The sequence below is a fragment of the Saccopteryx bilineata genome, chromosome 1 (assembly GCF_036850765.1).
Source record: "Saccopteryx bilineata isolate mSacBil1 chromosome 1, mSacBil1_pri_phased_curated, whole genome shotgun sequence".
Taxonomy (NCBI): domain Eukaryota; kingdom Metazoa; phylum Chordata; class Mammalia; order Chiroptera; family Emballonuridae; genus Saccopteryx; species Saccopteryx bilineata.
In genome coordinates, this window is record NC_089490.1 from 227,694,176 (window position 1) to 227,710,899 (window position 16,724).

Sequence of the window (16,724 nt, forward strand, 5' to 3'; positions counted from 1 at the left end):
TTTCTTTTTTCTTTTATTCAGTGAGAGGAGAAGAGGCAGAGAGATAGACTCCTGCATGCATCCCGACTGGGACCTACCCAGCAAGCCCACTAGGGGGTGATGTTCTACCCATCTGGGGCATTGCTCCGTTGCTGAGCAACCAAGCTTCTTAGCACCTGCAGCGGAGGCCATGGAGCCATCCCCAGTGCCCGGGCCAACTCGCTCCAATTGAGCCATGGCCTCAGGAGGAAAAGAGAGAGAGAGAAGCAAGAAGGGGAGGTATGAAGTAGCAAGTGGGCGCTTCTCCTGTGTGCCCTGACTGGGAATCAAACCTGGGACATCCACATGCTGAGCTGATGCTTTACCACTGAGGCAACTGGCCAGGACCATATCTTTGTTTTGCTATGATACATAAAATATTTCATATTGAAGTCCCATAAAATCCTGTAGTACGTTATATATACAAAGTGTATCCAAGCCTTTGCTATTTTCCTAATTCTATGGTTATGTGTATAACTCTCATGTGTTCAAATAATTCTAAATTCACATAGATTAATCCCAAAGAGTGTGAATGGATAATCACCTAATATACTATGTCTGCTACATCTCTGGGTAAAAGCATCAAATGCCTAGATCTAAGAAAACATTACTGAAGAATACAATGTATCTAATTAAACACTTAAAGTACTTACTTATACATTTTTCAATATCAGCCACCATATTTTGAATTTTTATTGAAAACTCCAATCTGTTGGGAGCAATGGAGAGATTTGTAGGGAATTCTAAAAGTCTAGGAGAGAAAACAGTAGGAGCATATTTCAGAATGACGCAGTAACTAACAAAATATAATTACTCATAACTTTAAAAATGTTTGGTACTTACTCATCACGCGTATTTTTTTTATTCTCAAAATCAGTCGCAATGTCTATGTCTATTGGAATCCATTGAAAGAAAGAGAAGAAACCATTGATATTTATATCAGCTAAATGGCAAGTTGATATGTGTCAGTATTTTCTAACTACCGTAAGAATAAACAGGCAAGACAGTATTCATGCAGTGTGCCTTACCCCACACAAGCCCCAGATTCTGATTAAGGTGGTCTCAGATGGAGTATAAGAATCTAAGGTGGGAGGACAGAATATAGTGAGGCAGATTCCAGCATGCACCTCAATTGGGATCCATCTGGCAACCCCATCTGGAGCCAATGCTCTAGTGCCAAGCTATTTTTAGTGCCTGAGCCTATGCTCCAACGGAGCTATCCTCAGCTCCTGGGACCATGCTCAAACCAACTGAGCCACTAGCTGTGGGAGGGGAAGAGGGATAGAAGGGGAGAGGGAGTGAGAAAGAAGCATGGTTGCTTCTCTTGTGTGCCTCGACTGGGAACTGAACCCGGGACATCCATATGCCAGACCCACACTCTACCCACTGAGCCACAAGCCATAGCCAATCTCATTTTTAACTAGCATCCTCGTTGTACGCTCATCCTCATAAAGGGGTCCTTAGATCCCCCTCAGGGACAAACAGTATGTGCATTAAGATAAAAATGAATAATGGTGTCATTACTCACATACATTACAAATGATCTGTGAGCTTAGGCTTGCTTTGAGCATCCTTACTTTAATATTTATAAAAATGATAAGCTACTGACAAGACAGAACAACTATCTTTCCTCTCGCTTGTTATTTTTCAGAGGTTAAGATATTTTCCCTTCCTTCTCGGTAGTCTCATTTGTTCTTACCCGAAAGAATTTCTTCAAGGTTGTAACCAGGGTTTTTTGGTTTCACTATCAGGAGTTTGTCACTTGAGTGTGTTATGTCACAACTGATTTCAACTGCTGACATTCTATCTTCTTTACAGGTCACAGATTCTTCAGACCACTTATCAGACTCTTGAAGGCTCTTGCTAGAATTTCCCGAGGAATCACTCCCAGCAGGAATTCTCAAGTGTAGATTGACTTCAAATATTGGCGCATATCTTTTCCTCAAATCCTTGTCCACTTTAATGCTATTCAAAATCTAATTTAACAGATGGGTGACAGTTCCAGTGACAATATAAAACTGAAAGAACACTGACTTTAGAATAATACAGACCTAAATTTTACATAATAACAACTTCAGTATAACTGAGTAACACTATTCCCCCCCATAATTGATATTCACATGTTAAAATAAGTAAATTAATATAAATTATATACTGCAGTATCCCCCCCCCCAAAAAAAACAACTATGTGAATGGATGCCAGAGTAGCCACATAGTAATCATTTTAGAGCTTATTAAAAACAACAAATCTTAGGATCTATCCCAAGAGATTTTGAGTTAAAAAGTCAGGGATAGGGCCCAGGAATCTAAATCGCCATTAAAAGCTGAATAGGTCTTTTCCTGTGTTGAAGACTTACAAAATCAGGAATAGAGTTCAAGTTCATTACTATAGGTCCTAGCTCTTCACTTTAACACGCACATACCAATATGGGCATCCTACTGGAAAACAGGAGTATTTAGGTATAAACATTTTATTCACACAGTGTAATTGCTCTTAGGCTCCAGCCTGGCATGAGTTCCCAATTTATTGATCCTTCACATCCCATAAATAACCTGTTGTGCTTGGGGAATTTAGTGAATGTTTTCCAATGAAGTCATCAGAATCACCTGTAGAACCCCCACCTTTAGTTTGGGTCATTAACAACTAAAGGCCATTAACAACAGCATAAATAAATGCCATTAGCACCCTATTAAGCTGCTGGGAAAAGAGCTTGGGTAGATGCTCAAAGTGACATGTAGCCTTAAAATTTCTACACAAATGGGTACCGAGTTTCTGTTCAGGATAATGAAAGCCCTGGAAGTGGATTGTAGTGATGGTTGTGCAATACTATGAATGTACCAATGCCACTGAATTGTACACTGAAAAATGGTTAGAATGGCAAACTTTATGTTGTGTTTTATCACAATAAAAATGTTCCAAAAGACAATTCCAAACAAATATATAATGCATTAGGTAGCTTATTCTGGGAAATAATCTCTAACTCTGGGAATGGCTGAACCTCCAGCCCTATATACCTTCTAATGTTACAGTATGTAAATATTTTGTGTAGAATCATTCTTGAAATATATATCATGTAGTCTGATGTATGGACTTATATCTTAGTATACTATATCAGGTACATAAGTATACTTTGATAGATGTACGATTTAATGTAGTATGGTTACTATTTGATGAGTGCTTATCATGTCCTAGGTACCACAGTAAAGAAGTCACCCTCCCCTTATTTTCATAGTAACCCTGAGATAGAAATCGGTGCTCCTATTGGACATGAAACAGATTTGGGAAGCTTATACTAATTTGTCAGTGGCTCTATTGCTAGCATGTGGTCAGGCCGGAATTTAGTTGTGGGTCTGTGACTCCAAAGCCCACTGTTAAAACGTGTACCGGGGCCTGAAAACCTTTTTGTAAGAAAGACATTTTTCGGCTGTTATGCTTTTTGTGCCAATAAGAATGGACCCCAAAATAGTTTGATTCCTTTAGGGTGTAAACTCTAAATGAAACAAAGATTACACAGCGTGCAATGGGAAGTGGGGAAAGGCTGCAGCCCTGATCTCTCTCTAGACTCAGCTCCGTATTTCCAACATTCTAATAGAAATTTTTACCTGGTTGCTCACAAACACCTCCAACTCAGAATATCCTAAAATAAACTAATTATATGTCTTCTCTTGGACAGGATATTGGAATGAGCTCCAAAAAGGAGTCTACATCAATATGAAGTCAGCACAGGCAAAAGCAGGAGCAAACCAAGGTCAAATACTAAGGGGGTAAAGCAGGAGCAAGATGCTAAAACCTGGGGGGGGGGGGGGAGAAAGGGAATCAGGGCCAGACCGGAGTCATCTCAGGTTCACAGGTGGTACACATCCAATCACAAGCAAACTGGGAAATCAGAATCAATGTTGAATTTTAAAACAGTACTCATGGGAGACTATCTCTGAGCTTCCTATCCTGTTCTATTGACCTATTTGTCTATTCTGTCACTCATAAAACACTATCTTGATTACTATAGCTTCATACTAAGTCTTCAAGTCACATAGTATGAGTCCTCCAACTTGGTTCTCCTTCAATATCGACTATTCTGGGTCTTTACTTCTCCATATAAACTCTGGAATCAGCTTGTCAATAGCCACAAAATATATAACTTGCTGGTATTTTATATTGGAACTGCCCAGAGCTGTACTTCAGTACCTAATTCAGTGCCTGGTATGCAGTAGGCACACAATAACGTGTGAACAAATGAACCACATGAGATGAGCGTAGCAGTGGGAGCAGGTGTGGGTGCATGTGTAGGGTAGAAGTGTGTGTTTTGGGAAAGATAATGCATTAATCATAAATCACATTTTCATTTGAAAACATTCATTTTACTATTTACTTATTTTTCAGTTATTCCTTCATTAAGATCTGTTTACATTTTTTTCAAAGACCATTAATACCTCATTAATACAAGTTTCTGTTTTTACTGCTGACTTTTGGACAGATGCAACATGTAAGTCTGACTTATTAGCAAGTTCTTCATAATCATTTGTCATCTTTCCAGTAAAAGCAGAGATGTCTTTGTATGTTCTAGATCAAGAAATGAAAAAAAAAAACAGTCTTTTTAAACCCTTATGTCTCATTAACACCCACAATACATAAATAACTGACATTCTTCCAAAGAAATATGGCTAATAAGTCCACAAAAGATGCTCAACATCACTAATCATTTGGAAAAATACAAATCAAGACCACAATGAGATATCACATCCCACCAATTAAAATGGATGTTATTTTTTTAAAAAAAGAAAAATAATAGTGTTGGTGAGTAGAAACCTGGTTTGCTGGTGGGAATGAAAACAGGGTCACTTCGAGGAAGCATTTGAGATTCTGTTTTCCAGCATTATTGTCAGTTTGGGCTCAAACTCTTAAAAATTCTCTACAGGTATGGACATCTTTTACACCAACATTCACTTGGCACAGCCAGCAGGGTCTGAAGGACCTGCCAGGAGCACCTTGAGGATCCAGAGGTAGTGCTAGGTACAAGCATGGGCTCACAGTGCCCCACTGGCTCCCTACCACACATGGAGTGAACCTGTGCCTTTAAGCTAGACTTCAATTAAATGGAGGAATTTGTGAGCAGATGTCACTGAACGAAGACACCTTAAACTACTGTCAACATTGAATAAAGTCACTTTATGAAAATGCCAGATTGGTACCCACTTCCTTTCAGTTTCCCAGGCGACAACGATTTTTAAATTTATTGACTGCCACTTGGAGATTTTTTTTAAAAAGACTTCAAATAAAAAAAACAACAACTCTCCAACCTTTTTGGAAGGGGCCTTATCAGGAATCTAACCACAAAAAGGACATCTCCCCCTGTCTCTGACAGTCACCTATCCCTACACCGCGGACACCAATGCCCCTGACATCAGAGGTAGACAGCTGTTCCACGACACTGATGAGACCTGCATACCTGTGGATTGATGCTTAACTCACACCATTTTGTTTGACTCTCTACTTGAGTGCTAATGACATTAGTCATAATAATACTTATGCTTGTTCTTTAGGTTTTGCTATATACTCCAATTGTGATTGCTGTAAATGCTATACTAGATGCAAAACACAGGAAAAGGAGACAGATGGCAAAACGTGAATCATGAATAGTTCACGAGGAAGAAACTGGTGTAGCATTTGTGCAAAACAGGAGGGAGTTCCTCAAAAAGTTAATTGTGGGATTCTGCCTGACCTGTGGCAGCACAGTGAATGGAGTGTCGACCAGGAACACTGAGGTTGCTGGTGTGAAACCCCGGGTTTGCCTGGTCAAGGCACAAACAAGAAGCAACTATTACAAGGTGATGCTTCGTGATGCTTCCTGATCCTCCCTCCCACTCCTTCTCTCTCTCCTCTCTCTAAAAATCAACAAAATCTAAAAACAAGACAAACAAACCTCAAAAAAAACCCAGCATTTAAATAGAAGATGAAAATATTTTGTATTCAATAGCTCTTACTCAAATTTCGATTGAACTTTATGGCTTCTGGAATCACTCTCACATCTTTAAGAACTAGCTTTGAACTTGGAAGATACAGTAGACCTATTCATAGAATTGCCAGATTTAGAAAATAAAAATACAGAACACCAGTTAGTTTTAATTTCAAACCAACAATTTTTAGTATAGGTAATATTTGTGACATACTTATACTAAAAAATTATTCACTGATTACCTGAATTTCAAATTGCACCAGACATCCCATATACTATATGGCTTTCTGACATATGTAGACTTTGGAAAAAATATTGGGAAATTTTGTTAAATGTTATGGACAGTAGTATTAAGTAAAGTATGACCAGATACTAAGTTCAGATAATTATAAAAAGTGAGGTGAATACATACAATTTACTATAAGGAGAATTTTCAAATTCTACCTTCAACTATTGTCTATTTTCCCCATAAGTGGCCATCGATATTTACAACACTATGATTACACAAATTTCTTTGATAAATAAAGCATGATTTACTTGATGAGATCTTCATTCTTTTTTTCCACTGAAAATGGCATTCTATCAGAACTAGTAAATAACTCCAAGAGTAGCGTGGCTGCAGTGTTCATTAGCTGACGGATGAGCTCCTGAAACAGGTAGTCCACCAGCATCAGAAACCTCAAGATAGTTTGTAATAAACATCGATATTTAGGCAGCTTGAAATGTGTTGTGTCAGTGTCAGAGATGTTTGACTCAAAATATTCTCTAATGTCTTTCTTCTCTGCCACCTATAAAGTCAGTAAACAATGAGAGACAAGTAATGATTTCCCATGTGAACATCGCATGGTTTCTAATTGATAGTATTTTTATTAGCCCGAATATCATATTGAAACATATCAACAATTGCCATTAAAATCTTGCCTCATGCTTATACTGTATTTAAACAGACAAAAACAAAACAACCTGTGTTCTGAAGCCTATCAAACAGGGTGTCTCACTTATAAGTAGGTAAGTTTAGGAAACTCCAACAGGAAGACCATAGTCATGAATATCTATGTGTTCCTATATAGAGGGACCCTCCTCAAATATATTGAGAGGTACCATGTAAACTTTCCTAAAACTAGGCTGTAGCAATTAGACTTTGTTAACACATGTATGTTATAAAATACAGAATTTTAAAAAAATTTAAGTTCATCAAAGTTTATTTCAGAGCTTTAGTTTTAAATACTATAATTGTATCTCTTAAGACAACTGACTTAGTAGGTCACTGGGGAATGGCTTGTTTTGATTTAAAAAACATAAGGGGTAACAGTACTACTAAAACCACCAAAAACTTCTAAATTGTGAGCCTCAGAATACCCTGGAAGTTACTAAAAATGATTCCTCTTAGATACATGAACACTGAATTACTTATAGACCTTAAACACTCTAAAATACTTCCATTTTCTGTTCTTTTATTGGTTAGTCACACTTTAATTTTTGCTCCATGGTGCTTAAATACTTGGCAAGTAGTCATCCTTTTCAGTTTGAATTCTAATTTTTAAAAACATAATTGCATTTGTTTTTTTATGTTGCCTTTCTTCATGTTTTATTTTATTCATTTATATATTTTTTAATTAGGTCAGGTGTTCAACAATTTTTTCCAGCACTGGCTGACTCTCTGAAGTCAATGAATGAAATTCTTTATTAATAATCAATAGCTGCTTGAAAAAACTGGGCTAAAAAAAGAGTAATTTCTACACCAGTTATGAGTACAGCCATCCTGGGCCTGACAAATGGAATACTAATTTTTAATAGGTTATGTTTCTATTGAAAAGGTTGCATTTTTCCAGGAGTGATTTGAAGACTATGTCATGATGCATGGGTTTTTAATTGGTAAAATGGTGAAGCAGAGCCTATCAATTATTCAAAATAAAGATTTTTAGCACTGGTACTAAAACAATTTTAAATAGCTTAATCATTGTATCAGCACAAAAAGTGCCTGATTTTTTTATTGAATATTGGTGGTCCCGATGAAAATTCTGACATTGGGTAGGTGAACCTGTCCTCTCTTGTCAGAGCGTATATTCTGGGTCAGATACATCTCAATTCTGACTCTCAGGTTATATCACTGACTGTGGCCCTCAGCATCCAGTCAATCGGTTCTATCCCCTGCAATGTCTGTCCAGAGCTGGGTGGTCCCAGACATGGCCCAGAAGAATACTTTCCAACCTAGCTGTACTTTATTTTTTCACAGAGACAGAGAGAGATAGAGAGAGAGAGAGAGAGAGAGAGAGACAGATAGGGGCAGATAGGAAGGGAGTGAAATTAGAAGCATCAATTCTTTGTTGTGGCATCTTAGTGGTTCATCGATTACTTTCTCATATGTGCCTTGACTGGAGGGCTACAGCAGACCAAGTGACCCCTTACTCAAGCCACCAACATTGGGCTCAAGCCAGCCACCATGGGTTCATGTCTATGATCCCATGCTCAACCCAGCAACCCTACGTTCAAGCTGGGGAACCCGTGCTCAAGCCAGTGACCAGGAAGTTTCACACCTGGGTTCTCCACGTCCCAGTCTGACGCTCTATCCACTGTGCCACCGCCTGGTCAGGGGCACCTAGCTGTACTTTAGATTCACTTGAGGAGCTGTGAATATATTGCTGACTGGGCTCTAACATCAGAAATTCAGATTGATTTGGTCTAGAGTCCCAAATAATTATTTATGAAAAGCCACCTAGGTGATTCTAGTGGGCAGCCTATTAACCACTAGCCTAGAGTTTGGCCACAGAGTAGCTAGATATTTGTTTTAAAAATTCATCCAAGAAGGTAATGTAGGAGACTGCAGCCTCCACTGCCATGATCCTACGGTAAGATCTAGCAGCCAAAATACTGCACACCTATGCCAGGTCCTAGCAGCTACCAGTGCGCCCACACTTGGCATGGCCCTTGCTTCCTGCCCTGGCCTTCATCACTATGTGGGTGTCTCCCACAGGCCCCTGCCACTACACAGGCACCTGAAGATGCCCCAACAGGCACGTGAATGCATAGCACCAGTTCTGGCCACCACTGTTGCCTGCCTTGGTCCCTAGCCACTAGACCTGGGACCACTGCTGAGGACCGCAACAGTCCTTGGAGCCCCTGTGGACCCCCTATAATACTTTCCAATAATCACACAGTTGTCAATGCTGTGGTCCTCACAAGCCTGAGCTGAGAGACATCACACCCCTTACAGGACCTGGTGCTCCAACACAGCCCTGCATTTGGCATCCTGCACCACTAGACCCAGAGTCACAAGACATTCCAGCATGTCCCACCCACAGGCACGAGTCTTCCCTTATTAGAGTCAATCCATAAAGTCTAGAGGAGACGATTGCTTCTTTAAAAGCAGACACCTATGCAAGGCTACAGGGATCACGAAAATCAGGGATAGGTAACTCCACTGAAGGAGTATAGTACACTTCTCATCACTAGCCCCAAAGAAATGGAAATCCAAGAATTTTCCAATAAGTAATTCAAAATAATTGTACCAAAGATGCTCAGAGAGCTACAAGAATATACCAATAAATAATTTAACGGTATCAGGAAAACAACACAAACAATGAGATGCTCAAAAAGGAAACAGAAAACAAAGAACCAACAGAAATTTGAAGCTAAAGAATAAATGAGAGATCGGTCATCCAAACAGAGAATCAATAAAGATATAGTGGCCTTAAATGAAATACTAGAACACCTGGATATGATAGACATCTACAGGACACTTCATCCCAAAGCGACAGAGTATACATTTTTCTCTAGTGTACATGGAACATTCTCAAGAATTGACCATATGTTGGGCCACAAAGACAATATCAGCAAATTTAGAAAAATTGAAATTGTACCAAGCATATTTTCTGATCATAAAGCCTTGAAACTAGAATTCAACTGCAAAAAAGAGGGGGAAAAACCCACAAAAATGTGGAAACTAAACAACATACTTCTAAAAAATGAATGGGTCAAAGAAGAAATAAGCGCAGAGATCAAAAGATATATACAGACAAATGAAAATGAAAATACGACATATCAGAATCTCTGGGATGCAGCAAAAGCAGTAATAAGAGGAAAGTTCATATCACTTCAGGCCTATATGAACAAACAAGAGAGAGCCGAAGTAAACCACTTAACTTCACACCTTAAGGAACTAGAAAAAGAAGAACAAAGACAACCCAAAACCAGCCGAAGAAAGGAGATAATAAAAATCAGTGCAGAAATAAATGAAATAGAGAACAGAAAAACTATAGAAAAAATCAATAAAACAAGGAGCTGGTTCTTTGAAAAGATCAACAAAATTGACAAACCCTTGGCAAGACTCACCAAGGAAAAAAGACACAGGACTCAAATAAATAAAATCCAAAATGAAAGAGGAGAGATCACCACAGACATCATAGAAATACAAAGAATTATTGTAGAATACTATGAAAAATTATATGCCACCAAATACAACAATCTAGAAGAAATGGATAAATTCCTAGAACAATACAACCTTCCTAGACTGAGTCATGAAGAAGCAGAAAGCCTAAACAGACCAATCAGCAGGGAGGAAATAGAAAAAACTATTAAAAATCTCCCCAAAAATAAAAGTCCCAGACGGTTATACTAGTGAATTCTATCAAACATTCAAAGAAGACTTGGTTCCTATTCTACTCAAAGTCTTCCAAAAAATTGAAGAAGAAGCAATACTTCCAAACACATTTTATGAGGCCAACATAACCCTCATACCAAAACCTGGCAAGGATGGCACAAAGAAAGAAAACTACAGACCAATATCTCTAATGAATACAGATGCTAAAATACTAAACAAAATACTGGCAAACCGAATACAACAACATATTAAAAAAATAATACATCATGATCAAGTGGGATTCATCCCAGAATCTCAAGGATGGTTCAACATACGCAAAACGGTTAACGTAATACACCATATCAACAAAACAAAGAACAAAAACCACATGATCTTATCAATAGACGCAGAAAAGGCTTTTGATAAAATACAACACAATTTTATGTTTAAGACTCTCAACAAAATGGGTATAGAAGGAAAATATCTCAACATGATAAAGGCCATATATGATAAACCATCAGCCAACATCCTATTAAACGGCATAAAACTGAGGACTTTCTACCTTAAATCAGGAACAAGACAGGGTTGTCCACTCTCTCCACTCTTATTCAACGTGGTGCTAGAAGTTCTGGCCAGAGCAATCAGACAAGACAAAAAAATAAAAGGCATCCATATCGGAAAAGAAGAAGTAAAGGTATCACTTTTTGCTGATGATATGATCCTATACATCGAAAACCCGAAGGACTCCACAAAAAGATTATTAGAAACAATAAACCAATACAGTAAGGTCGCAGGATACAAAATTAACATACAAAAGTCCATAGCCTTTCTATATGCCAACAATAAAATATTAGAAAACGAACTCAAAAAAATAATCCCCTTCACGATTGCAACAAAAAAAATAAAATACCTAGGAATAAACATAACAAAGAACGTAAAGGACCTATATAATGAAAATTACAAAGCATTGTTAAGGAAAATCGAAAAAGATACAATGAGATGGAAAAATATTCCTTGTTCTTGGATAGGAAGAATAAATATAATCAAAATGGCCATATTACCCAAAGCAATATACAAATTTAATGCAATTCCCATCAAAATCCCTATGAGATTTTTTAAAGAAATGGAACAAAAAATCATCAGATTTATATGGAACTATAAAAAACCCCGAATAGCCAAAACAATCCTAAGGAAAAAGAATGAAGCTGGGGGCATTACAATACCTGACTTTAAACTATATTATAGGGCCACGATAATCAAAACAGCATGGTATTGGCAAAAAAAATAGACACTCAGACCAATGGAACAGAATAGAAAGCCCAGAAATAAAACCACATATATATGGTCAAATAATTTTTGATAAAGGGGCCAACAACACACAATGGAGAAAAGAAAGCCTCTTCAACAAATGGTGTTGGGAAAACTGGAAAGCCACATGCAAAAGAATGAAACTCGACTACAGCCTGTCCCCGTGTACTAAAATTAATTCAAAATGGATCAAAGACCTAAATATAAGACCTGAAACAATAAAGTACATAGAAAAAAACATAGGTACTAAAATCATGGACCTGGGTTTTAAAGAACATTTTATGAACTTGACTCCAATGGCAAGAGAAGTGAAGGCAAAGATAAATGAATGAGACTACATCAGAATTAAAAGTTTTTGCTCAGCAAGAGAAACTGATATCAAAATAAACAGACAGCCAACTATATGGGAACTGATATTTTCAAACGACAGCTCAGATAAGGGCCTAATATCCAAAATTTACAAAGAACTCATAAAACTCAACAACAAACAAACAAACAATCCAATAAAAAAATGGGAAGAGGACATGAACAGACACTTCTCCCAGGAAGAGATACAAATGGCCAACAGATATATGAAAAGATGCTCAGCTGCATTAGTTATTAGAGAAATGCAAATCAAAACTACAATGAGATACCACCTCACCCCTGTTAGATTAGCTATTATCAACAAGACGGGTAATAGCAAATGTTGGAGAGGCTGTGGAGAAAAAGGAACCCTCATTCACTGTTGGTGGGACTGTAAAGTAGTACAACCATTATGGAGGAAAGTATGGTGGTTCCTCAAAAAACTGAAAATAGAACTACCTTATGACCCAGCAATCCCTCTACTGGGTATATACCCCAAAACCTCAGAAACATTGATACGTGAAGACACATGTAGCCCCATGTTCATTGCAGCACTGTTCACAGTGGCCAAGACATGGAAACAACCAAAAAGCCCTTCAATAGAAGACTGGATAAAGAAGATGTGGCACATATACACTATGGAATACTACTCAGCCATAAGAAATGATGACATCAGATCATTTACAGCAAAATGGTGGGATCTTGATAACATTATAAGGAGTGAAATAAGTAAATCAGAAAAAAACAAGAACTGCATGATTCCATACATTGGTGGAACATAAAAATGAGACTAAGAGACATGGACAAGAGTGTGGTGGTTACCAAGGGTGGGGGGGGGAGGGAGGACATGGGAGGGAGGGAGGGAGAGAGTTAGGGGGAGGGGGAGGGGCACAGAGAACTAGATAGAGGGTGACGGAGGACAATCTGACTTTGGGTGAGGGGTTTGCAAAATAATTTGATGACAAAATAACCTAGACATGTTTTCTTTGAATATATGTACCCTGATTTATTAATGTCATCCCATTACCATTAATAAAAATTTATTAAAAAAAAAAAAAGAATAAATGAGAATAAAGAATTCAGCAGGATGCTTCAACAACAGACTTCAGGCAGAAGAAAAGAATAACTAATCTTCAAGATAGATCAACTGAAATTACCCAATCAGAAGGTGAAAAAGGTGAAGGATTAGGGAGTACAAATTGGCAGTTAGAAAACAGCCATGGGATGTAAAGTACAGCACAGGAATACAGTCAGTAACTATGTAAGGTGCCCACGTGGGTACCAGACCTATGGGGGGGGGTCACTTCATAGGTTAATACAAATGTCTGACCACTATCCTGTAGACCTAAAACTAATATAATATTGAATGTCAACTGTAATTGAAAAATATAAAAATTTTAAAAATAAATTATTCAATCAGAGGAGAAAAAAAAGGAATGAAATAGAGTGGAGAAAGCCTACGTAATCTATGGAAAACCAACAAGAGTATCGATCTGTGAATTACTGTGCTTTCAAAAGGAAGGCAGGGGAAGAAGGGAGCAGAAAATGCATCTTAAAAAAATGGCTGCAAACCACAGAAGACCACAAATAGCAAAAGGTATCCTGCTATCTGGTATCAAACTATATTACAAGGCTAGAGTAATAAAAACAACACAGTAATGGCATAAAAATAGACACATAAATCAATGGAGCAGAGAGCCCAGAAATAAATCCATGCCTGTATGGTCAACTAATCTATGACAAATGAGACAAATATATACCATGGGGTAAAGACAGTCTCTTCAATAAACAGTGTTGCAAAAACTAGACAGATACAAAAAAAAAAAAAAAGAAAAAAAAAACTAGATCACTTTCTTACATCATATACAAGAATAAGCACAGAATGGATTAAAAACTTGAATGCAAGACCTGAAATCATAAAACTCTTAGAAGAAAACACAGTAAACTCTGAGACATTGCTCTTAGCAATGTTTTTCTGGATCCGTCTTCCCAGGCAAGGGAAACAAAGTAAAAATAAACAAATGGGACTACATTAAACTAAAAAGTGTCAGCACAGCAAAGGAAATCACAAACAAAACAAAAAGACAATCTACCGATTTCAACAACAGGATTGGCAGTAGGTTTAATAAATTCTTTTCAAAAATTGATTTAAATGGAAATCCTTTAACAGATATTTAGGACCAGATCCTGGTTATGCCGAATGGGAAAAGTAGGATGACTGTCGTATTTTACCACTATCTTAGTGGCCTAGGTTTGTTAATACCTTTTTGATTTATGCTATCCTTGGCCAAAATGTTCCAGAGTCTGTCTACATATGACTGGGCTTAGGGAGGTTAGGAGAACTGTGAGGAATAGAATAAGGAATAAGAGGCATTATTTCATTGACATAAAATAACTGTACTTTGTCTTCCTATCAACAGGCTTTGAAGTCATTGCTACCCAGTATCATCCATCAAAGGTTCAATTCAGAGAAACAATATCTGAAAATTTGTTAAGGGAGACTCAGTCCACTTATTCCTTCAGAGAGCCTCAGATAACCTTCTGTATTCAGCCAAACTAGCAAGAGAGGCAGCAAGTCCATGACCAGGTGATGGCGCACCTGTCCCTTTCTGAACTGCACTCGAGAATTCTGTTCTGTGTGTTGTCATTCCCTACGTAGGTGAGCTACATAAAACAACCCTATGAAACGAGTCATAGCCTATTGGATAAGAATGCTCTGAGGACATTGTTCATTGTGTTATTGAATCCTTTTTATACAAGCAGTAGGGAAGTTTTATCACATCCAGTTACATTTTTCCTGAGCCATGGGTTTTTGTTTTAGGAATCTGAACTTGTAACAAATCACGTTTCCTTTCATATGTCACCTCAAGTCATACATGAAACATATCAGAAATATATATGTCAATATCCACATGGATGATTTATACAAGCACACATATATCTTTATATACACGTATATTTGCATTCTATACAGCACCTGGAAAAATTCCTGTACTAAGCCTAGTAAATGCACAGTACTAGTTAGTTGGCTAATTAACCACCTTGGTCCCTCTACCTGCCCATTTACAATACTATTTCCTGGGATACAATGGGGAGCATTTGCTTTAGTCAGAACATAAGAACTGATGAGATTAAGAGGATATAATAAAAAAATTACCTTTAAAATTGTACTTTTTATTTCTGAAATAGCTTTCTCTCTGATATCCTGAAGTTGTTTCAATGCGTGGGTAGCTTGCTGGAGCTGTTCTTCACAAAATTCATCTAGAGAATACGTTCGAGACCTATCCAGCTAATTAAATGATATTAAGTAAGAAATGTTAACTATTCAAATTGACTACCCAAGGGAATAATGTTTTCAGCTATTTTAGAACATTAGTCATCCAATAGGGATAATTTATTTATAGGTCCTTTGATTCAAAACCTCTTTTGTTCTGAATAGTTTCTATACACCAATGCTGGCTTGTAGTAGTACACTTTTACCCACCCTGACAAGGCATATGGCAGACGGATTATCTTCATGTTCATTATAATTTTTGAGATTGACTGCATCTTCACAAAGTCCCTTTATGTAAAGCAAACAGCTCTGAAATAATTCATCAGCCCAAAACAGATGGTGGTACAAAAATGACCTGAAGTTAAAAGATTTCCAGAATTATCTATCCTTCAAAGTGAATGAAGTTAATTTAGAGATAGCTAGTGTAATCTGTTTCGTATGCCTATAGTTAATATGTATTACATCTATCACATTTTAAATAACATTGATAAAGATTAGTAAGCATTACATGTTTTGTTTGGCCAATACGATTGAAGGCAAGGTTTTGGTATTGGGTGTGTCGAGTAAGAACAAAATGGGAGAGGGAAACAAGTGATGGTATTATTCTGTTATGACACTGGGTTCTAGTAATTCTGAACTAGTGGGCAGTGATAGCCAAACAAATCATATTTCCCATATTCATCAAATTTAAATAAATCTCCTCAATTTACTTTTTCCCCAGTTACAGGGGAGGGAAATAAACTAAATTAGGAACCATTTGGAGAATGGGTCTTAAATACTCTAACCTTTATATACATCCTAAAATAGGAAAGATAGGCCCCTTTGTCTCTTTCTACTGGTCTGATCATGGTCACCTCACTTCTAATGACATGGAATTAACAGGAGGAGAGAATTGAAGGAGCAGCAGCAGAGTGGAAGTGATAAGGTAAATGGTCAAAGAGTGGCACATTCTCATCATGGACTGCTACTCAGCAATAAAAAAGGAACAATTTCTACCTGCGGCAATCTGGCTGGCTCTCCAGAGAGCTATGGTAAGTGAAAAGAGTCAAGCCTGAAGCTTACGTACTATATGATTCCATTTACACAACATTCTTGGAAAGACAAATTACAGAAATGGAGAACACGTTAGTTCTTGGCATAGGATAAGGAGCAGGTGTGGAAGGGAGGAGAGTGGGGCTGTAGAAGGGCAGCAGGAGGGGTCCCACGGTGACAGCCATGTTGTGGGGTCTCGGTTACATCAATGTCA

The 16,724-nt window shown here is 37.7% G+C and overlaps 1 protein-coding gene across 1 annotated transcript in view; it reads right to left on the reverse strand.

The window, feature by feature from the left end:
- The window catches only part of DNAH14 (dynein axonemal heavy chain 14), a 207,252-nt gene that overhangs the window by 158,549 nt on the left and 31,979 nt on the right, over positions 1 to 16,724 (reverse strand). Inside the window, exons 8-14 of the mRNA XM_066252726.1 lie at positions 15,689 to 15,833; positions 15,362 to 15,493; positions 6,510 to 6,760; positions 4,450 to 4,579; positions 1,718 to 1,994; positions 862 to 910; positions 672 to 769 (exon numbers count right to left, since the gene is read on the reverse strand). Coding sequence (XP_066108823.1) covers positions 672 to 769; positions 862 to 910; positions 1,718 to 1,994; positions 4,450 to 4,579; positions 6,510 to 6,760; positions 15,362 to 15,493; positions 15,689 to 15,833 — 1,082 coding nt within the window. The remainder of the gene's footprint in view (positions 1 to 671; positions 770 to 861; positions 911 to 1,717; positions 1,995 to 4,449; positions 4,580 to 6,509; positions 6,761 to 15,361; positions 15,494 to 15,688; positions 15,834 to 16,724) is intronic.